Genomic DNA, 23,218 nt, shown 5'->3' on the forward strand with positions numbered 1-23,218 from the left:
GTGGAGAGTGACTCGTTGGCCTTGAATTGTTTATTCTGACTCAGAGAGTTACAATCAAACATTTAAAAACCTAGTTTCTGCCCCCTTACCCACCCATCTGTAAACCCCTTTCCCGTGGCAGTCTAGGGAAAAATTTGTCAGGGACCTTGCAATTGACCAAAAAGGTTATTGGGTGCTTACAACAGAAAACCTTCCATTGCCTTCACTGGGAAAAAAGCTTAAGGGCAGCTCTTTGGAGGAAATTAAGCCTTAGCTCAGTGTCAAAGGATGCGTATTGGCTCTCCAGTGAAAAAAGTGGGGAAGACAGTGGGCAGACACACCTGGCTCCTTTCATTGTCTCTGAATTAAACTACAAGTCTGTCAATTATAGATCACTGATAGCAACATGCAATAAAGGATCTTGGCCACAGACATGCCAACGGATACTGTCCCGTAGAGAGACGGTTGATTTCTTTTCTCACCCACCTCTACAGAAAAAGCCACTTTGGGGTCATTTGTAAACTTGTTTCAGCATTCCTCACTGACCAAAGTGTGATACTTCTATTCTTCTTCTTTGATCCATTCATAATATCTTACCACCTTCCTCATGAAGAGGTTAAATAAAATCTTTGACAGTGTTCATGTTATATGTGTGTGAAAGTCATGGTTCTACCTTTTAAAACAATTATCCTTTAAAGATCAAGAAGTATTGATTGACTATTTCCCAATATTTGATTGCATGACTAGACATCTGAAAGAGTAAGAAATACTAGGGAGTGGACTATGACCATAGCAAAAGGCAAGAATCCCACATTGGTTAGACATACTGCACTGGGGCATTGCTAACATGCCAGATGCGTACAGATGGGTAGACTTGGGTCCAGCTGTCAAATAATTCCCAGCTTGGCAGGGAGAGGGGATTCAGTAGTTCACAGGTATATCCCAGGTGAGCACGGTATGGCGCCCACGCTGCAGGAACTCACAGCCTGGAGTGGGAGACAGACAGGTACACGGAACATGTCACAAGAAAAGTAAGCATTGGGTTCTGTGGAAGCCCAGAGCAGGAGCAGTTGGCTCCGCCCAGAAGCTTAAGGAAGGCGCCTTGGAGGAAATAGAGCCTTAGTTCAATGTCAAAGGATGCGCTGTGGCTCTCCGGTGAAAAAGGTGGGGAGGACGGTGGGCGGAGATAACTGCAGACAAACAGCTGCTTTCTCATGCCCTGCACATGCTTCTCACGTGACATTGAAATCATCTGCTTCTGTCTCTCCCACGCTGCAAAGCCACCGAAGGGCTAGGAGCACTGGGGCAGAAGCCCTCTCCCCCCTCTTCCCTTTTACCTTCACATTTCCCTAACACGGCAGAGGCCTGATGAGTGTTTATTGAACTCGAGTGCATGTGGAGTCTAGATCTGACACCACGTGGGTAAAAAGGCGCGGATATTTGCCACAAGGGCTCAGGAGGCGGGCTCATGTTGTCGGAGAAACAGATCTAAAGGCATGAGTGCTGTTTAGTCTTATTGTTTTCCAGGGAATGGCGATGTCTCTGCTTTTTTGCCCATGACAGTCTCTTTTGTTGCCTTGCAGAGTGAAGAGTTCCACATTTACACCCAGTATTGCACCAACTATCCGAGGTAGGCTTTGCGGCTGTGCCTCAGCACTTGGATTGTCTCAAGTCAGTCAGGCCAGGGGGTGTTGGGGCCGGGCGTTCTGTGGCTGGCACTGTGCCGAATACTTTGGAGAAACTGGAAAGCCCGCGGAGCCCGGATGACGGGTGCCCACACACTGGTCCGTTCGGGCGTTGGGCTCCCAGGAGAGCTGCTGTAGGGAAAATCATGCAAGACCCTCCAAGAGACCAAAAAGGTTGCTAGGTGTCCTTCCATGGAAAACCAAATAAACCCGTGTTTTTTTTGCTCGGCGTCTTGTCTAGTAACCCTTTTGTATGTGTGCCAGCTTCCTAAAAATCTCCGAAGGACTACCACTGAGTGTGTATAATCTGGCTGTTTCTTGCTATGTCAGTTCTGTGAACTGTGTACGTTTTATGGAGTTCCGAGAAGGGAAAGATCATCAGTTTAGGAGAGAAGAGAGGACTCAGGGCCGCACCTGATCACTGCCTCTGTGTTGCTTACTCTGGGAGCGCTGGGTGGGCCGTTTAGGGAGCACCCCCTAGACCAGTGATGGGCAACCTTTTGAGCTGGGTGTGTCAAACTTCGCCAAAAAACTGAGCGTAACTCGGGTAGTGTGTCACTTTGGAAAAAACATTATTTCGCAAATGTTTCATCCTCAGGAGCAGCAAATGTTTCATTCTCGGCATGCGGCCACCTCAGTAGCCACGTGTCATCAGAAATGGCTATGCATGTCAGTGCTGACACGCGTGTCATAGGTTCGCCATCACTGCCCTAGACCATATGTTGACCATTTCAGTAAAGCCTAAGACCCTAGGTCACACTGACTGAATTTCTTTTTTGTGCCAAAGACACTTATTGAGCACAGACTGGTTCCTAATCACTGTGTATACTGCTGTAAATAGAAATGTTGCTGAATTCAACCTTCACCGCAGCCCAGAGATATCCAGGGATTAAAACAAAGCAGAACAGCCATCACAGTGTGGGCCCACAGTAGGTCCTCAGCCTGTGCCAGTTCACCATCACCTGCCCCATCCCACTGCACGGGTGAAGCAATGAGGCTCTGATTTTATATGGGTTTATCGATTTTACAAGGGTCACATAGTTCATGAGTGGCCCCAAGAGGATTCTCTAACCTCACGGCTCACGCCACTACATCTTTGTAAAGTTTCTGGAACTGTATGGGCCCCCACCCTCACCCCCATGCCTTTTGATGGTCCATTTTCCCACGTGCTCCATGAGTGGTTGTACCAGGGGCCAGACAGGAAGATGAGAGCCGGGAGGTTTTACACGCTCTGTGGCCAGGCGTGGTAGAGACTTGTCCCTGGGAGCCATGTGGTGGTGGGCCCCCCTAGAAGAGCAGCCAGCAGGCTGAGCCCTGATGCTGCGACAGCAGGAAGAACAAATGGGGCCCCTGCTCCAGTGGCCCCGGAAAGCCAGAGTGGATTAAAAGGCATGAACCCGAGGCTTCCTTCCTGAAGGCAGGCCCCTTTCCACTGGGGAATTGTAGTCTCTTCCTCTAGGCATTGGTCAGGATATCGGGCTGTGGCGATTTATTTGGTGGGTGGCCAACCATACTTTTCCCAGGTTTCCCTAAAAACAAAACAAACAATTACCTACAGATTGGTGCCTTTATCACTCATGCATATCTGTAGACCCACCCACAGTTCACACAGTTTCACTTAAGCAATGTTCTCTCCTAGAGTTTCCACATCGATGCTGAGGGTATCAGGAAATTGTAGGGTGCCCCAACTAAATCCATGGTGCTTAGGGTGAAAACCAGCATTGTCCCACACCCTCATTCAGAGGAATAGCAGGATCAACTTCTCAAAACTTCCTCCTGAGGGAAAGGAAAAGCCACCCAAACTGTAGAACCAACAGAGCTCTGGACCCAGTGATGGGGCTCGGGGGAAGTGGGGGAAGGGGGGACTGGTTGGGGGATTCTTTCTGTATAAATCTCATTCAAACATGTCATTTGAAGAAAGAACTTCTGAATTTGTAATTTGGGGAGCTTATGCATTAAGATATTTTTGACTTAGTAATAAGAGAGTACAAAATAAAGGCTTCTTTCTTCAGGGTCATGGGAAAGGCAGAATCATTGGTGCCGGAACGTTTTTAAGAGCCTGTCACTCATGGAGCCCGGTCTTGAGCTTGGTGCACGTTGATAAGAAACAGGAGTTATATCCCTTGCCTTCAGGCAGTTTCTTGTCTTTTGAGGGTCAGAACCCAACTGAATGCAGCGAGTTAGAAAAGATCAAATCAATGAGCACAAATGAATATAGTACGAACTCAGTAACGTGCAATAGAAACAAAATATACTGATATGAAGAAGTAGTACATCCCCGTGAGCTGAGTTAGGGACACTTGGGGGAAGTGATTTCTTATTTTGAAGAAAACAATGTGCTAGAGATGCCTAAAAAACATTCTCAGAAAAAAAAAAAAATATATATATATATATATAGGCATTCTCAGTGAAGCAGACACATCCAGCTCTTGCCCAATTCTGTGTTTTCATCTTCATAGAAGTTTTCCTCTCGTCCCCTTGACTCCTCTCGTCCCCTTGTCTCCAGTCAGTTTCTCCTAAGGCCCGAGCTTCCCTTTCCTGCCTTAAGCCAAGAGTGCCAGGTGTTTCGGCCCATCTGACAACTTCTCTTCCCCTCAGATCCAAGGCCAGTGATATTAAATGTCACCAGCACCTCTTGACAGATGTCCACCTTCTTCATACCAGTCACACCCCAGTGATTTCCCTGGGAAGAGACACGGGCCGCCCTCTCTCCCCCAGGCCTGCCTGACACAGTCGGGTGATTGTCCTCAGATGTCCCCCTGTGCCCTGGAGCGCAGGCTGCTCCGGAGTTCCTTACCCTTGGACGAGAGCTCCAGCCCTCAGATGGCCAGTGACCACTGAGCAGCTGATTCCGACTCTCAGGAGCCTGATAGAAGTCCCACGAGTACATGATGGAAAGAGTTTTAGAAATCTCCGTTTAGGGGGGAAACAAACCCATCTGAATAGATATTTGTCAGAGCAGATGGCTCCAAAGGGATCCTAATAGCTTCAGGAGGAGACCTGCATTTCCAAGGAGTTCTGTTTTGTTGTTTGGCTCTGTCTGATTTTCTAAATTAACCCTGAAAACAGATTACTGACTTGGGGAGAAATTACTTCCACCTGCTTCCTTCTAAGTTATGAGACCATAATATTTTAATTTATGTGTGTGTGACGACACAAGCCCACTAGCTTGCTTTATTTCTGAGATTTGAGTATTGTTTCCACCATTCCCCTGGGATACTTGGGAACCATCCATACATATATTTTTTTTAATTGATTTCAGAGAGGAAGGGAGAAGGAGAGAGAGATAGAGACATCAATGATGAGAGAGAATCATTGAGGGAATCGTTGATCAGCTGCCTCCTGCCATGACCCCCACTAGAGATCGAGCCTGTAACTCAGGCATGTGCCCTGACTGGGAATCGAACCATGACTTCCTGGTTCATAGGACAACCCTCAGCCACTGAACCACAAAGGCCGGGCTGGGAGCCATCCTTATTACCCTTGGGGAAGCTGGGATGGAGAAGGCATTCTGACCCTCTTTTCTAATACCCACCGTGAGGTGCACTCCTTACGGAGCCAGGGTATCCAGCTGTTTCAGAAGCTGTCTTTAGAAGAAGCAGAGCCACTTGGAGGGGCAAAGAGGGGTCTGTTCAAGGACTCTCAAAGGGAAGTTGACCTGTGGGACCAGGTCTCCAAAGACTTGCACTTAATGCCATGCAGTCTGTGCATCATACAAAGACGACCAGCAGAGGGGCGACAATGTCCACCATGGGGCTGGATCTGCTGGGGGGAGGGGCTCCTTTTTCTCAGTGCAGAGGTGCCCCCTCCTTGCACTCTAACCTATGGGAACTGAATACAGATGTGTGGTTTGAGCAGATGGGGTTCAATTGGGGGCTAACAGCCACTGCGAGTCCCCTTTGCTAAGCCGTGTGTCCGCGTAGGGGCCAAAGCCCTGGAAGGAAGGGGCTTGCTGCTTGGAGGCATGTGTCTATGGGTGGCCTCGCTGTTGGGGTGTCTTTCTCTAACTCACCCCCCGCCCCAGCGGGACAGCTTTGTCTCACAATTTAGATACAAACCTTTCTTCTTCTTGCAGATCTGTGGCTGTGCTAACAGAGTGCATGAGGAACAAGACGCTGGCCAAGTTCTTCAGGGAACGTCAGGAAACTCTGAAACACTCACTGCCTCTGGGGTCCTATCTCTTGAAACCAGTTCAGCGGATTCTCAAGTATCACCTCCTTTTGCACGTAAGTTTCGGCCTGCGCTCGAGTTCATTCCAGAGGATGGGGGTTTTGTGCGTGTATATTAGATTTAGGGGGGAAAAATATCAGAAAAGGCTGGGGACATATGGAAACGTTTTCCACACTCATACTTTACAACTGACTAATCTGCTTTGAGGAATTAGAGATATTTATGTTCGAGGCCTGCCGCCCCATTGACAGCAGCGAAGTACAGATTCATTTCAGTTCTGATCTGCCGGGGCTCAGGAGCACCTCACGCTGGCCGTGACGGTTCCGGGCAGGGAGCGATCATCGTAATGAAAAACAGGTTTCTTGTGTTTCATTTTACTTCCTTGAGCCCAGATTCAGTAGGCAGTGGGGAGGGGGAGCGATTGGTCTCAGATCGGCTTTTGTATGAGCAAGGAGCAGGGGCTGAAAGCGGAGAAGACAGGTGAGCAGTGTGATGAACGATCTTTGAGGTGGGCTTAGCATCACTTCAGGGTATCTTTTCTCTACATCATTTCCCATTATTTGGACAAAATTCAGGGAAGCTCTAGAAACAAAGGTAGACGGAGCACTCATATGCTTGTTTCTTACCCAAGGACGTTGATCAAAATGGACAGAAGTTGTGTTGAAAGTAACTTTTGTGCGGTAGGTAGAATTGGATTGCCAGTGCAATAGGAGAAAGAGAGGCTGCACAGTGGTTAGGGGCTGGCTCGGGGGCAAGACTGCCTGGGTTCCCATCCTATAACTCGCCCATGTGCACTGTGGCTCACAGGCAATCAGTAAAAATAAATTATTATTGTTATCGTATCCTTTTTGTCCTACATTCAAATTTTTTCTTAGATTTTAATTCAGAGTTCCTCTCCATATCAACATGTCTGCAATTTGCATGTATCTCTTTTTAAGCGATTCCAGGTTTCTAACTTGGATAATCATTCCAGGCTTGCTCAATTCACACTTCTAACATTTAAAGAACCCTTATGTTCCTTCTTTGCCAGGACTTTCTCAATTTAGTCTGTTTGCCTGGGTGGCTCATCTTTGAAGAATATCGTGTCCTGTGAAGCCACATCAGGGAAAGTACTTTAATTGTTAAATTGATGCTAATAACTTCTTAGATTAGTGGGATTTCAACATGTGAATTTGGAGGGAGACGCAGACATTCAGTCTATAACATCTGGTAATGAATAAAAACGGGAAGAACAGTGGTTAGATTATTTGAAAACTAACTTCTGGTTGCCTTTGAAGTATTTTTGCTTTTGTTGTTTATTTAGAGAGTGTTCTTTCTGTGTCATTCACATCACTTCAAAGTTGTGTAGCCATCCGTGAAGATCCCACAAGAATACACACTGTACTCCTGAGACTGTTGTTGATGAACAGATTGCCTCTCAGACTAAAAGAAGAAATTAGTTTGTTGTGTTTTTTTAACTTCACTGTTGATGTTGAGCTTACCTGGGAGTTGTTAGTTTGGAGATACAGTTTTAAAGGACCTTTCTGAGTATGGAAGGAAAATGTAAATTCCTTCCCAGTTTCTAACTAGATGGAAAACTTGAATACTCAGTAAAAGTAAAGATTTATGAAATACTAGTAGCCCGTTTGCACGAAGATTCGTGCAATAGACCTTCATTCACCTGGCTGCCTGCACCAGTTTTCTGCCGGCACCGGGGACCCAGGCCTTGGCTGTGGCCACCGCCTTCTGCCTTCTTTCAGGGTTGGGGCTTGGCCCCGGGCGGTGGCCTTGGGCTCGGCCGCACCCAGGGTCCCTGCTACCGATCGCAGGGGCCGACCCCCAGTGGTTTCCTGCGATCAGCGCAGGCTCCCCACTGGTGCCCAAGGCCAGGAAAGCCTCAGGCGGCTTCCCCGGCCTTGGGTTCCGCCACACCCCAACGTCCCTGCAACAGTTTCCTGGTGGGCGTGGTTGGTGGGCGTGGCTTGGGCGTAGCGAAGGTGCGGTCAATTTGCATATTTGTCTATTATAAGGTAAGATGACTATAAAATAATCTTTATACGTTATACCAGAAGATTCAACCTCCACCCGTTAGCTTAATGAATATGCATGATGAATGTCATGAAAATATACTGTCTTCCTGTGTTTTACATATTTCTATAGGGTTACTGTTATTTTTGTTTTAAGAAGTTACAGCTTAACTTAATGAGCATTTATTGGCCATCCAGCTCTCTGGTAGGCCCTGTTGAGAAGATAAAGGACAAAAGGAGCTATTCAGTCATCCCTGGCCTTACACTCTTAGGAATTCTAGGGCCATGTGTCTTACGTGCTGGAAAAAATTAGCGCAGAGATTGTGTCCCTTTCCCATCTCCCTGGCCTTGTGGACCCCAGTGCTAAGCCCAGTGCTGACCGTCAGAGCGAGTTTTTGAACCAGGAGGTCCTCCTCAACACTCTGAAGGATTGTCTTGGGTGAACTTCATTTGGGCTTTAAAGCCTCGACTACATGAAAATGCACTTGCTATAGAAGTGGTGTGTTGTTGTTGTTTTTTTAAGATAATGCTCACTATACTTTCAAATCTGTTACGTATTAAGTCCTGTGTGAGACCTTTTACTTTCTCTGGGAGAAAAGTAATAAGTATGTTTTCCATCTTGTAAGAGTGAGAACTATATCCCATTGGCCACCAGGAAACTCTGAAATTTCCAACTATAATGTCAACTCTCATATCTATTGTAATCACTAAAATATCTCTATGAGATTTGATGGCCTATGTACATATTTTGTTTTATCTTGTTTGTCATGACATTTTAATCCACTTCTGTTTTCCTAGCTCCATTTTCTTTCCTGTCTTACCATTTTGTTGTAGGTATTTCTGGTAAGTTATCTCAAAATCTTAAAGAATGATGTCACGTGTAAATAAATAAGCCAAATAAAATATGAGGAACTAATCATAGGGGTACCATTTGTATCATTGACAAAGTGGGAAGATTTGAAAAATAACTGATTTGAGGTTTGTTTGTTTTAAAGGAAATAGAAAATCACCTCGACAAGGACACAGAAGGCTACGATGTGGTGCTGGATGCTATAGACACGATGCAGCGAGTCGCCTGGCACATCAACGACATGAAGCGGAAACATGAGCACGCCGTCCGGTTACAGGTGAGCCCTCGAGATGGAGGTGCTGTGGGGGCGCTGACTTCTCATCATTTTCTAAATCAAATATTAAGGCTGCTCAAGTATTGCCTGTCATTCATGGTCTTCATCGGAGTTCTTCCTGAAGAAAGATCGGGACACCCATAAGCCTGATCATTGTATTTAAGAGGAAGTCTCATGGTAACTTCTAGATTAATAGTCTGCTTATAGCCCCTTTCATGATCTAAGTGAACAATTTGCGTCTCCTGAGGCCTTATCTTATGTCCATCACAAAGAAATATTCTAGTTGAGAGCACCTTTCTCTGAGCTGTTAAAGGAGTTTGCAACTTCTATTCCTCTGTCACTAGTTCATGCAAAGTCCTGAGGTCGTATGTGTGGTATTGGGACAGGACTCAGAGCAGGGAGAGCGAAGTCTGGAGCCAGGTCCTTTGCAATTTCATTTGGGATGAGACCCACGGCTTTCCTCATTTTTATAAATGAGCATTTGCTAAGGTTCCTTCCAGCACCAAAATGTTGAGTACTGAACCCCTGAAAACTTTTAATAGACGCTAAGCCAGTGGTCACATCCTGTATACTTCAAAAGATGTATTTTTTAAAAGAAGATCGTGTTCAGAGGGAGTCTCAAGCTCTGGGGTATCCCTGGAGTGAGGCATAAAAGCCCAGAGTGGCTCCATGTTCTCAGCACACCTGTGCCTGACTCAGGAAAATAAAATACATTATTTGGCCCATAATTCTGAACAAAATTCTAGGTTTCATCAGTAGGCAGCTGGAGTGTGATGTGATGCAACTGACTATCAAAAATCAAAGGCAGGCAAGAGCCTAAGCCTCCAGCCCTGTCTGGTTTTTGTGGCAGTGAGAAAGGCTTAATGCTTCATCATTCAGATGTTTTGTGGATGTGATGTCAGGCATAACATCTATCGCATTTCCAAAAATGGCTAAATGACTGGTTCTTCAGACCTTATGAGTCTGTTGGGCATTCTGAAGACACTGCTGCTCAGTCTCTGGCTCAGTCTGACCTCCAATCCTCTCCATTTCCACTTTCCCCCCAAAGAAGTCCCGGGTGTCTGCTTAATTAGATGCTGTTTGTGGACATTTTCATCTTTCAAAGTAATAAAATCAGCTTCATTAAAAAAGATTGATATGGATGTACAAGAAATCCCAAATAAATGTCAAAGTCATGTTATCAGTTTATATTCAGCAAGTTCCATTCAAATCAAAGAGACGGAGAAATGTTCATTTTCTTGCCCCAAGTAAATGGGATGAATACCAGGAAGTTTCTGAGAAGTTGGGTCTTGTATGATTTTCCAGGGACTTTAGTTTTGATTTCTGATATGTGGTATGGTCTTCAGTTTCTGGGAGAGGGTTTCCAAGTCAATAGCTTAGAAGGGTTTTGTCCAGAGCATAGGGGGTGAGAACATCAGGGAGGGATGCCTATCTGAGAAGGTCTCATACCAATGGCCTCTTTACGTAGCTTCTGAAAGACATAACTGCTGCCGCCAGCCATAGGAGGGGGGTTATCTAGGAATGGAAATAAGCGATTGGCAAGTCATCAACTAACAACTTGCTTCATTTCTGCTAACCCTTAAATGACACCACCCATAAGTGTAGACTCATGTCATGGATCATTACACACTGTTAGACGCCATTCTCAAGGCTCAAGAAATGGGCCACCGTGCCCTCGCTGCCTTGCCTGCCCACCTCCTGTTTAATCACATGGGACATTGACCTTCTTTCAGGAGATACAGAGTTTGCTCACTAACTGGAAGGGGCCAGACCTAACCAGCTACGGGGAACTGGTGCTCGAAGGAACCTTCCGCATCCAGCGGGCCAAGAACGAAAGGACCCTCTTCCTCTTTGACAAGCTGCTTCTCATCACGAAGAAGAGAGACGACACGTTCACGTACAAAGCTCACATCCCGGTAGGTCTGCATGTGGGTCACGGGCCAGGACTTGAGTCGCTGTCCCGTTCTCTCCCACGCGCGCTCACCTGTCTCGCTCTCCCGCTCAGTGTGGCAACCTCATGCTCGTGGAAGTGATCCCCAAGGAGCCGCTCAGCTTCAGCGTCTTCCACTACAAGAACCCCAAGCTGCAGCACACCGTCCAGGTAACGGCAGCGCCCGCCCCTCCCTGCCAGGCCCGCTCTGTGCACCCGGAGCGCCCTGCGCCAGGCAGCCTTTCTCCATCCTTCTGGCCACCTGGTGTGCTTTGCATCTTGTCGGAGGGTGGGAGGAGGGTCTGAGTCTGGTGTGTGGTGGCGGCGGGAGTTGTCTGACTGTCCTAATGTCCTTCCGTAGGCCAAGTCGCAGCAGGACAAACGCCTGTGGGTTCTGCACCTGAAGAGACTGATCCTGGAGAATCACGCAGCCAAGATCCCAGCAAAGGTAAGACAACAAGGCCAACAAACAGTAAGACGTGAAGACATTCAGGTCCTGGGGGGCGGGGGGGCAGCCCCGGGGGTGAACTTCAACTGCAAAGTAAAGAGGAGTGAGAGCAGAGATCCGCCAGGGACCAGCTAAGCCAGCCATTTATACTGAGAGGACTCGCATGTAGGGACACTGTGGAGAGTTTTTGTTTTTTAAAATGTTGTTGTTTTCCTTGTGGACGTGAAAGAAGAAAAATACAGAAGAGACTATAAGTAAATTTCTAGAGAACGAGTGAAAAATAAAGAGAGCGATGAGAATTAAAGTGCACGGAGCACCTACAGTGCATAAAGCTGGCTCCGGTTCTGTGGGAAGGAGAGGGAAACCAGACCCAGATGCGACCATGAAGGGGTCTGCAGACGAGGGAGCTAGCCCTGAATTATGGAACTGTTTGCTAAACGTGGTGAATTAATGAAGGTATAAGCCAAGTGTTGTGGGAGGGTAAAGTGTTCAATTACAGTTGAGTGGGGAAGGAAAGTGCCTTTCCGCGTCTTGAAGAATGAGGAATAGTTTTATTAAGTGAGGGAAATGGATAAGGAAAACCAAGCCAAGGGAACAGCATACACAAACCGAGATGCCTAGATGGAGGGGCTGAGTTTCAAGAAGATGGAGTTGGAGGTGAGGCTGGAGAAGTGGAAGGCAGGCAACTGGGCAACAAAGGGCTTTGACCCCACACACTAGGAGTCTGGATTGGATTGGTGACGGTTTGGGAAGAAGGTTATGGCATGGTTTGCCCCGTGTCCTGAGAGTGTAACTTCGGGAACATGTGGCCATGAGTGGGAGGAGTGAGACTAGAGACAGGAGAGGAATTAACAAGCCCCCACAATAGTCTAGAAAACAGAGAAGGGGCACTGCCAGGGAGCCACAGCATATGAGGGGATGCACAAACCCATTGTGGAGGCAGAGAGAATAGGATTCTGCCCACTAAGCATGAGGAGAGGGGGAAATAGAAGTCAAGGGTGAGTAAGAAGTTGGGCCAGGAGGATGGTGTTGTGAGCTCCAGGATAGACTGCAAACGGGAGGAACAGGTTGGATGGGAGCGAGAGGGCTGAGCGCTGACACATATGCAGGGCCAGGTCAGCTGCAGGTGGCAATTCAGGTCTGGGAAGCTGCCGATTGGCAGGCTCTCTCCACCCAGACAATAACTGAAGCCCTGAGAGTGGATAGGAGGGCCCATCAAAATGTGGGAAGGAAGAAGAACCCTTGGGAATCCCAACATCTAAGGGATCTGCAGTGGGTGGGGATGCAGAGAACATCCAAAGGAAGGGTAGCAATGAGGTGGTAAGAAACCTGGAGGGAAAAGGTGAGGTAACAAAGGAAGGAAAGAATCTCAAAGAGCGGGAGCTGAGTAACAGCCTCAGATGCTGCTGAGGTCAAAACAGATTCCAACAGAAAAGGAGAGGTCAGATTCGCTCACTAAGAGACAAAGGCGAGGCTGGAGTGGGCCGAAGAGAAAGGGGAGAAAAAGGAACAGACGGAGTAGGGTTTTCCTTTTTAAAACAGAGTTCAGAAAAGACAAAAGCAGGTAGTTTGAGGAAAGGTGAGATCAAAGCAAGACACTGTGTGTAGGTGAGGAAGGCCCTGGACATGATGAGTAAACAGGGGGGAAGAAGACGGGGAAACAGGAGATGGGAAAATAAGAGGAGGGATGCCTCTCGGAATGTGACCTGGGAGGTGGCCGGGTGGGATCTAAAGCACGGGGCTAGGGGTCAGTTTTGGAAACACTCAGAAGCATCTTCCCGGGCTGAGCGAGAAGAAAGATGAAAAGAATAGAGAAGCTTTGAGGTGGATTTGAGGGAAGATCAAGGGTTTGATTTCACTGAACTTGGTGGTACTGTCACTCACTGGGTGAGTGAAGCCAAGATGGAGTTGGTGGCTGAGCGAAAGTGGGAAGGTTCAGAACTCTTGCCCAACACAGTAACCTGGGGAAGGCATCCAAGAGGCGCCGGAAGCTGGCCACCATGAGTCAGTGTGATGAGCTCATTTCCAATGACTCGGAAACTGGTGTTGAGGTTCCAGGGTGCACGTGGGTGCCCCAAGGGTGGGGATTGGCGACAGGGAAGGTTAACAGGGCAGGAAGGCGGGGACGCTCGTCAGCACCTATGCAGTGATCGAACAGGATTTGCAGGCTGAGCAGACAGTGAAATTCACTGGGAAAATAGACCTGGGTTGAAGGAGCGCTGGTCTTGCAAAGTGAGAGAACGGGTTCAGCAGGGTGACAGGTGGGGAGACGGAAATGTGGAGATAGATGTGTAGTTGAAGAAGGGCCCTTTGGAGGCCTGCCTTGGAGGGAGGGCAGGTCTGGGCGGCCGTAGGTTCTGGGGGCAGCTCTGATTGTGTGTTGCTGTTCTGGAGTGGAGGCAACGGTGATCAGGGATCACGTGGTGAGGAATTGGGGTGAGGATTATCCACGTGGATGGTGAGATGGTCCATGCTGGGGCGGGGAGGAGTGAAGTGGGGCAGAAAATGGGATGATGATCACAAGAGTAGAACTAGGTGGGGAATAAGTAGAAATGAGATTTCTCAGAAAGGAGAGAGCCTGTTTTGCTCTTTGTGTAGTCTGAAAAGCATCGGCAGCCCTGCTCAGGGGCTGTCAGCCGTGATTCTGTGCCCAGGAAATGAGTGTGCGGAGGTGTGTGCTCTGAGGCATGAGGCTCATTTCAGCAGGTGTTGCGAGATGTCAGGTAGCTCATGCGGACAGGTGGCTGCATTCTCCTCGTGGGTAGTCATTTGGTTGCTGGCCAGTGCCTTGCAATGAATGTCCTCTGAGCAATGGCAGTGGCTTTGATATGCCCTACCTATTGTCTGCCTGTCCACAGGAAATTCAAACCTACCAAAGGATTCCGAGGGGTAATTACAGGCCATTACAAAACAAGACTAATGCACATACCTGTCCTCTCCCACGCTAGGTGTGTATATTCCCAGCAGTTTTCCCTTTGTGTGTTAAAATGGTCACAATAGAATTGTAGTTTTTTGCTCAACTTCCTGATCCTTTTAGAATCTCATTCGGTTTCAGCTACACCTTCTGGCGCACGCACACACTGTGCTAAGTACTTAATACTCTTTATTTCACCCCACACACACAAAAAAAAACTCCATCTGAGAAGGGCCTATTCTCCCCCTTCCAGAGAAATAAAAACAGGCTCAGAACTTGACACAAATTGTCAAGATGAAGCAGCTAGTACATGACCGAGCCCAGAGTCAAAGCCAGGGCTGTCTGGCCCCAAAGAGCAAGTCTTCACCCAAGCATTGTTCCCAAGGAATGGACGTGGAAACACACTTATTTAATGTACTTTATCTACGATCGTGTTTTAATAATTTTCTATTTTATTTCAGCAGATAGTTAATTTGAACTTTTCACTTCTTTCCTTGACTATTTCTTAATCTTTTCCTTAAAGCTATCAAAATATATTTATTCCTATTAAATCAAAGAAATGCACAATGGGGAATTTTTTAAACATCAAAAAATGTACCACCGATCGGATAATATTAACACAGCTGTTGGAAATTCATTAGTTCCTGCCAACCTCCTTTCAGTCCTTTAGTTCAATGATGGTCCCTGGCTGCCTCCTAGTGGACAATGTGGGAATAACACTTTTTGAAATTAAATGTTGCGGGGGGCGGCGGGGGGGGGGGAGGATATAAATATTCTTGAAGTCAAGTTTATAGATGCCAGAAAAGTCCTTGGAAATAGTCATATTGCCTGTTCGTCTACATGGTGTATAAGCTAACTCTCATCTAGGTGAACTGAGAATGAAGGTGAAGGTAGAAACTTTTGCATTTTTCATATTCACATGGGTCTGTAAATGCACTTCACAGAAATTGAACTAACATTTGTGTTTTAAATTAATCCCAACTAGTAATCTCCAAGTCTGCATGGGTGATAAGAGAACAGTGTTATGAAAATCCAGACATTTGTTTTCTCAAAGTTATGGTGATTGCATCGAGGCTTCTCTCTAACCCCTTTGGTTAAACAAAATGATTGCCACTTGGTCTAAACATTTTTACCGTGATATCACAGATGGTGGAAGAATACAACAAAATAATTTTTAAATTATTTTTAACGTAATGTTTGTAGGTTCAGTTACACCACCCTTGAAAAATGAAAATAACTTTAAAGCAAGAAAGGCTACCCTACCTAATTTTTTTTTTCCATTTTTGAATCCTCAGGAAAAATTATTCTTGTTAGTGCAGTTGTCATACCTTTTTATATTCCCCTAAACATTAATAACATATGGCAACAATACCAATTTTTAAAAGCCTTAAGGGAAGGCTGAGGTTGAGCAGGGGGGGGGAGCATGTGTGGAGGAAGTGAAGGCCAAGGTTATGAGGCCCTTTCCCTGGGGAGGTGGGTAGTAACTCACTTGGGTTGAGTGCCTACAATTTGGTCCTAGTAGTGATTCTGGAAGGTAGGTCAGCTGAGGAAACACATTCAGAGATGTGAGAGCACCCACATGTGAGTGCCAGAGTGGGGATCACAGCACCATCCTTCAGAGCCCTTCCCCCCACCATAGCTGTTCCGTTCACCCCCCACCCCAAGATTCTAGGGCACACACAAAAGATGGTGGGTGCCAGGGTGCTGTAGGGAGTCAGGGGATGGAAGGAGGGAAGCAGAAAACCTCCAGCCATCTTTTTTGCAATCAACTCGGAACAGTTGAGTGGTATGGGGAGGGCCAGTTGTGCAGATCCTGGGCGCTATCCCGGGGGCTTTTGGGTCAGTAGACCTGGGTTGAGTTCAGTGGGTAAGGGCTGGGTAGCAGGAGTCTACATTTTATAATACGCTGACCAACAGGTATTGATGATGAGCCAGGTTTTGGAAATGTTTGGTGGAATATTTCCCTTTTTCTTCTCTTACCTCTTCTCCCCCCCCCTCCCCTGCTCCCCACCAAACCCCTTTTTCTCTCTCCCTCTTTTTCTCCCTTTCTCCTCCTCCCTCCCTTTGTTTCTCCCCCTTTCCCCCCTCCTTTCTTTCCAGGTGGGGCTGTAGTTTAGCGCTGGAGCCAGTTATGTGGCATCTACTCCCCACATGGGGGCACTCACCTGTTTGAGTCCCTCGAACTATGTGTTAATGCCTAAGAGAAATAATGAGTTTCTTTAAAAAGCTTTTAAAAAACCACTTATTCGGGTGGGATAAGAGCCATGTTAGGATTGGTAGTTTAAAGTAGAAACCAAAAGAATGTAATTGCAATTATAGCTATATTTTCTTTCTTTCAGGCAAAGCAAGCAATACTAGAAATGGATGCCATTCGTAAGTTTCATTTTCTTAACACAATTTGAGATTTCATTTTCTACTTGTACCTACCACATTTTCTATCTTAAAGTTTATAAAGATGTCAGTTAAGTAGCAGCTCTCTCTAACTGTTGTAACAAATAGTCGGCAGGCAGCACCATCTCTCCCTGACACATTGATTTGTTTCTGCATTGATTCCTCCTGCTTTATCTGTGAGTCACCTGACGGCTGGCCAGTAGCTAGGTCTCTGTGTCAACTAACAATGTAAGATATGCTCCCAGGGTCAACTCTTGCCCCCCACCCCCCACCGCCAACAATTAAGGTCTCACAGTCCATTTCCCACTTCACCCCATCAACAGAAAATCTGTGTTGATTATCTGAAAACATCGAGATAACTAGATAGTTACTGGTTTTCCTGATAACAGCACACATTTCAAAATTACAACTGCCCCACATATGTGATTGCATTTCTAGGCTTATACAAGCAGGCAGAGAATAAATGTAAGTGAGCTCTTTCCTATAAAATAAAACCTTATTTTGTCATGTCCTTGTTACCTCCCAGGTTAAAAAGAGAAACGATGACTTTTAACGACTGGCAACTAGGTCTGACAAACTTTTACTTAAAACTTTCAAAATAACGCCCTGGCCCGTGTGGCTCAGTTGGTTGGGTGTCATCCCAATCAATGTTTCCCTCTCACATCAATGTTTTCTCTCTCTCTCCCTCCCTCTCTTTCTAAAAATCAATACAAATATTTTTTTAAAACCTCAAAATAACTTACTTTTGGGGAATCTTTCCCCAAGCGCAAATGCTAACTCACCCTCCAGCCTGCCACAGTGGCTGCGAGTTCCCATTTCCTGTCCGACAGATTCTGAGGAGCGATCCCCACAGTGCGAGGCTGGGCTCACTGCCCTGTGGTCCCTAAATCCTCACATTTTACTCAGAATCGCTAAGATTTATATATATATATAAATATATATATATATATATATATATATATATATATATATAAAAGCACTCTGAAGAGAAGGCATGGCCAGGGATGGCCAGGTGAGAATTAGGGGGAAAGTGGAAGGCAGATGGGATCTGGAGACGTCAGCCCTCATTACGATGAGTTCATTCAATAAAACGACTTACTTGTTCCCAGGATCTGGGTTAGCTCGTGGGCACCGTTAAGATTTTGTGGTGCACAGAATGGTTTGAAGCACAAATTGGTGCCACACGCCTGTCTGCTGGGCCCAGGACTAAGCCAGACAGCCCCGCCCAGGAAAATAACCTTATTTGCCCTACTTTGGACTTGGCTGAGTGTGAACAGAGTGAGCCAGTCCATTGGACCAAAGGACCTCATATATATAACTGTACCTCTGACACTGGAGAAATTCATGTGGTCTTTACAGCCCTTAGAATTCTCTCGAACTTCAGGTGCTGTTGAAGAGCATTAACCCCAATTTGAAGGCCATGTTTACAGGGCCATCCTTAAATTGTTACCCTCTGGTGTCAGCATGACGATGATCATTGAATATGCTGCAGTGATTTAGGGTTAGACCAGATTTCCCTGATCCAAAGTCTGGGTACCCCTTAGATGGGGTAGAAAGACAAACTATGAAATTAAACGATAATCCCTTTTCTGAGAAGAGAATCTAAAGTACTCAACAGGTGTTCAAAGGAGCAAAGTCTAGACAAGTATTAAGAGCCAATGAACTGCCCAGTCAGCGTGGCTCAGTGATTGAGCATTGACGTATGAACCAGGAGGTCACGTTTTGATTCCTCGTCAGAGTACATGCCTGGGTTGTGGGCTCCATCCCCAGTGTGGGGAGTGCAGAGGGCAGCCGATCAATGAGTCTCTCATCATTGATGCTTCTATCTCTCCCTTACTTTCTGAAATCAATATATATATATTGAGATACATATTCAACACCAGGTATGGAAGAAGGGACTCTGTCTGAGGGAGGAGAATAAATGCTGAGCTATCCAAAGCAGGTGGCTCCCGTATTCTGAGCAGTCACCAGGCACCTGGTTCTCACAGTCGCTGCCTTCTCTTTCCAGATTACCCTGGCTTCTGCTACAGCCCTGAGGGACAGGCGAAAACCTTCTCCACTCCCTACCGGCTGAGAAGAAAATCTGGTAATTCAGATGTTCCATCCAAAGTTGATAAGCGTGGGGACTAGCAATGAAAGTCCCTTCCGGTCGGACAGAAAGGCATATCCGTCCTGGTCTTGGAGCTCATGGCCAGTTTGAGTGCAGTTGAGGCCGCATTACGATGGGGCTCTCAAGCTTCTGTTCTAAAGCTCTTTCCTACTTAACTCTCTGTTTTCACACATATTAACCAAGTAGCTTTGCTTTCCATAGCCTCTTGCTGTAGCAGACGGGTACTAAACCCTGTCTACTGTCATCAGTGAAAAAATTGTAGCCTGTAAATGACACATACCTGAGATTGTTCCAACTTAAAACTCTTAACACACAGTTGCTGAACCAGACTCCAGGTAGTATTACCTTTGGGGGCCCTCAGATGTTTGTTTGTTTGTTTGTTTCATTTGAATCACTATTTATTGAGTACCTACCTAATCTGTGCTAAGGACCAAAATGCCAGAATAAATAATACACAGGATTCCTGCTGGCAAGAAGTTCAGAGTCTAGTGGGAGGGTCCAAAAAGGTGACTAAACACCAGGAGAGGGAGAGGGTCACCTCTAGGAAGGAGAGAGGGGGCTTAGAGAGCAGATAGCCAGTACCCCGATTGAATCTAGGAACCGAGGAGGCAGGTGGGAGGGAATAGACATGGCAGATGCCCCGAGACTGAGCCAGAATATCTTAGAGGGGACATTGGTAGTCAGTTGTTCACACTGGCGGGAACATAGGATGGAGCTGGGGGTGGAGGTGAGGGTGGGGGTGAGGGTGGAGGTGGAGGTGGAGGTGGGCAAGGTGAAATGGAGGGAGATGTGGCTGGATGTCAGAGAGGGGCTTGATCATGAAAGGCAAATAGGCCCCACGGAGGGTTTGAACTCGATCCTGCAAGCTATGGAAGGATATCAAGCAATGAGATCTTTGCCTTTGAGAACGGAATTCTGGCTCGATGTGGAAAATGAAGTAGGCAGGGAGACCAGGAAGGAAGCTGTCCCTCTGGTCTGGTGAGAGATGCTGAAGGCTGGATTAAGACAGTAGTGACTGGGGTAGAGAATAGTGGGATCCCACAAGACGATGGATGAAAACAGGAGAAATTAGAATGACCTCCTGGTCAATAACTTGGGAGGGGAACGTCGGTGACAGCCGAGGTAAACACAGAGCGAGGGGCAGGTATGGGGGAGACCGGGGCGCTGAGGTTGAGACGTGTGGTTTTGCTGGGTCTGTGGGAACGCTGGAGGAAGGCCAGACTGGCAGCTGGCATGTGAGGTCTGAGGCTCAGGATGGGGTCCGGGATAAGAACGTTAAAACTGAATGTTATCAGCTTATAGGTGGTAGTTAATACTAAGGAAATTGCTGTACCAGCTGGTAGGACAGGTGTTCTGTTATGCGACTCCTGATTACACAGCTTAATGTTCACCTTAGTTTTGATGGGGTGAGTGTCTTGCTGCTAAGTATCTCTAAGCAACGGGGATTTGGGCAAATTTGATAGAAAATTTCTGGAGCTGAATTAATTTGCTCAAAAACGAATAATTTACTTTTCAAAAAACTCTTGATTTGGTTTTGCAAGTGATGCTTGCCTTATCTTTTCTTCCTCCCAGAACCTTCTTCAAGATCACATAAAGTTTTGAAGACCAGTGGTAAGTCCTGAAACATCTTCCTTTTGCATTCTTGTTGATATCCACTAAGTCAAACCACGCACACACTAAAAGCACCAGGTGAGGAAAATAAAAGCACCAGATGAATTACAGATTGATGGAATTGATTAACTTCTGTAAGTAATAGTGCCCCATTATAAAATGTAAAGCCAAGTGACATCAAATGATTGCAATATAGATAACAGGCATAAAAAGATTAATATCCCTATTATTAAAAGGAATCCTATGTATCAAAAAGAAGGGACAAAGGATCCTTTTTTAAAAGGCAGACAATATCATTGGGCAGTTTCACAGAAGAAACGCAAACTGCCAATAAAGTGTTTAAATGGTCACCCATGTTAGAAAAGACATACATTTACATTATGCTAAGTGAAATAAGGCAGTCAGAGAAAGATAAATATCACAAGATCTCACTCATTTGTGTAATATAATGACCAACATAAACTGATGAACAAAAATAGAAGCAGAGACATAGAAGCATCGGGCAGACTGTCCAAACTATTAGAGAAGGTGCGGGGTGAGGGAGTAAGAGATCAACCAAAGGACTTGTATGCATGCTTATAAGCATAACCAATGGACACAGACAGTAGGGGGGTGAGGGCATGTGTTGGGGGGTGGGAGCGGCCAGGGGGAGGTCAATGGGGGAAAAAGGAGACTCATGTAATACTTTAACCAATAAAGGATTTAAATTTTAAAAAGTAAAGAATAAAAAATAAATGGGAAAAATATCCTCCGGTGAGGATTAATAATAATAAAAAAGAATAATTTGAAGTTGAAAAAAGTCATACATTTAAGTGAGATAGATAAAGAGGGAAAAGCCGTGAGCTTGACCTAAAGATAGAGAAAAACAAGCACTTTGAAACTATTGGTGTGCAAGCTTTTTAGAGCAAAGTTTGGTAAAATCCATTGAAATGTGCGTTACGGGGAACATTCTGCAGCCGTCAGAAAGAAGGACGTATGTGTCCGTGGACTGACAAGAGTGTCCACATATATTTAGCAGGAAATGCAGTGTTGCATATTGTACCTTTATTTGAAAAGCAAAAACTGTGCTTTGTGGTGGGATGGGAGCAGTGGGCAGGGACTGGAAAGATGAACATCAAACTGTTAAGTTTGGTTACCTCTGCGGGCTGGGGTTTGTGGAGAGGGTTCGATCACTCTTTACTTTATATGCTTCCGTAATTAAGCAACGTGTAAAGATGAGATGCACATAATCAAGGTATCCATAAGAGGATCTCTAGGAGGAGCCGTAAACCCATCCCCAGAATTCCGGGCGCACCACTCTTCTGCACAGGGCCACGGTGACCCTGTTGAGAGATGCTCTCTCTGTCTTTCCGCTGTAACCAGTAAACTGTTGTAAAATTAACAGAAGCATAGTCCTGTGTGTAAGTGGTTTCCGGGGCTTAGGCCATGTGGATTTTTTTTCAGGTAACACATATTGGTGGCGGGGGGGGGACTTTTGAATTTATTAACGTGAATTCGTCCATTGCTCTCAGGGATGAAGGAAGATACTTACCACTCAGATGTATGTAGTTGTTTTATCTATAGTCCAGGGCATATTGCCACGATAACTGGGAGGTGTTCTTTGAAAATTAGGTCTAAAGGGCCCAGAAGCTTCTTGGTCTTTCATTATGAACAGTGAGTTTAAAAGTCCTTTAAAATAGGAGTGCTTACCTATATGGGGGATACACTTTTAATCCACAAACTTAAAAAACAACACTTTATTTATTTTTTTTTTAATTTTTATTTTTTTCAGAAACAGCACAAGACATCCAAAAGGTAAGCCCCCTACGTTTCTTGTTGTGCAGTGTGTACTTCCGGCACTTTTTATAGGTGCTCGTGTACCTCCCCCCAGCCTGTGCTCCAAGTGTAAGCAATTATCTTACATTTCGAAATGGGTTTAAGTGAGGACGCGTCCTTATAACGGCCTCCCTCTCGGAACTAGGGCATTTTTTTTTTTAGACTTAATTTTGTAATAGAAAAATAACATTCAGAATGAAATTTTATTCTTGCCCTTCTTACTTTTCTCTTCCCTTCCCTCCCTGGTACACAGACAAGCAGACATATTGACAGGCAGCTATTCCAAGGCACTGTGTATCCCAGTTTCATTGACAAGTGATGAAAGATTCTTGCTAGTTTGATTTCCAATAGATCACTACAGTGTTTGGATCAGAAAACATGTCCCTGGTACTAATTAGTTTGAACCGGTCTTCGCCCTTTCCAAGGAACTCTTTGAAGCTGTTGTTTATACCTACAGAGGGCCTCAGAGGGCAGTCCACTCCCAGTCTGCACCATCGAGCTCCAGCAAGAAAGGTTCCAAGTTATAAAGGACCCCATTGTGTTCTCTGATTAGACATCATTAATGTCGCATGTAGTTTACTTCCTCACAGGCATCGAGATATTACTTAATTAAATGTATTTTGAAAGAAAGTAAAAATCTCATTAGCTCAACAGTGGATTGATTAAATGACATTCCTGCAACCAGGTCTTTGCCTAGAACCCGTAAACCAAGGCAGAGCTGGTCAGGTTCAGGGCAGAATTCAGCCAGTCATTGAATTCTTATGAGCCTAGATTTCCTTCCTGGGAAACCGGTGCAATCATAGCTAATTCACCGAGTGCCTGTGAACATTAAGCTTGGAGGGCGTCTGCAAATGGCCTCGCTTATTTCTAAGTAAACACCAGTTACTGGCCTTTCTGCCCCTTTTGCAAAAATCTGAAGTACTTTTCTTTTTTTTTTTTTTTAATATACACTTTTATTGATTTCAGAGAGGAAGGGAGAGGGAGAGAGAGATAGAAACATCAATGATGAATTATTGATCAGCTGCACACCCCCGA

General features: G+C 45.8%; 1 protein-coding gene across 3 annotated transcripts in view; it reads left to right on the plus strand.

Moving 5' to 3' along the window:
* PLEKHG1 (pleckstrin homology and RhoGEF domain containing G1) overlaps window positions 1-23,218 on the plus strand; it is a 71,599-nt gene that overhangs the window by 37,246 nt on the left and 11,135 nt on the right. Inside the window, exons 4-13 of one of the 3 annotated variants that reach the window (XM_008158592.3) lie at window positions 1,563-1,609; window positions 5,740-5,890; window positions 8,836-8,967; window positions 10,698-10,880; window positions 10,970-11,065; window positions 11,256-11,342; window positions 16,596-16,629; window positions 18,656-18,733; window positions 20,330-20,368; window positions 22,140-22,162. In XM_008158592.3, the coding sequence (XP_008156814.2) occupies window positions 1,563-1,609; window positions 5,740-5,890; window positions 8,836-8,967; window positions 10,698-10,880; window positions 10,970-11,065; window positions 11,256-11,342; window positions 16,596-16,629; window positions 18,656-18,733; window positions 20,330-20,368; window positions 22,140-22,162 (870 nt within the window). The remainder of the gene's footprint in view (window positions 1-1,562; window positions 1,610-5,739; window positions 5,891-8,835; window positions 8,968-10,697; window positions 10,881-10,969; window positions 11,066-11,255; window positions 11,343-16,595; window positions 16,630-18,655; window positions 18,734-20,329; window positions 20,369-22,139; window positions 22,163-23,218) is intronic. The other 2 variants (XM_054722478.1, XM_054722479.1) reach the window with 2 other exon arrangements.

Source organism: Eptesicus fuscus, chromosome 10, assembly GCF_027574615.1.
Source record: "Eptesicus fuscus isolate TK198812 chromosome 10, DD_ASM_mEF_20220401, whole genome shotgun sequence".
NCBI classification, from domain to species: domain Eukaryota; kingdom Metazoa; phylum Chordata; class Mammalia; order Chiroptera; family Vespertilionidae; genus Eptesicus; species Eptesicus fuscus.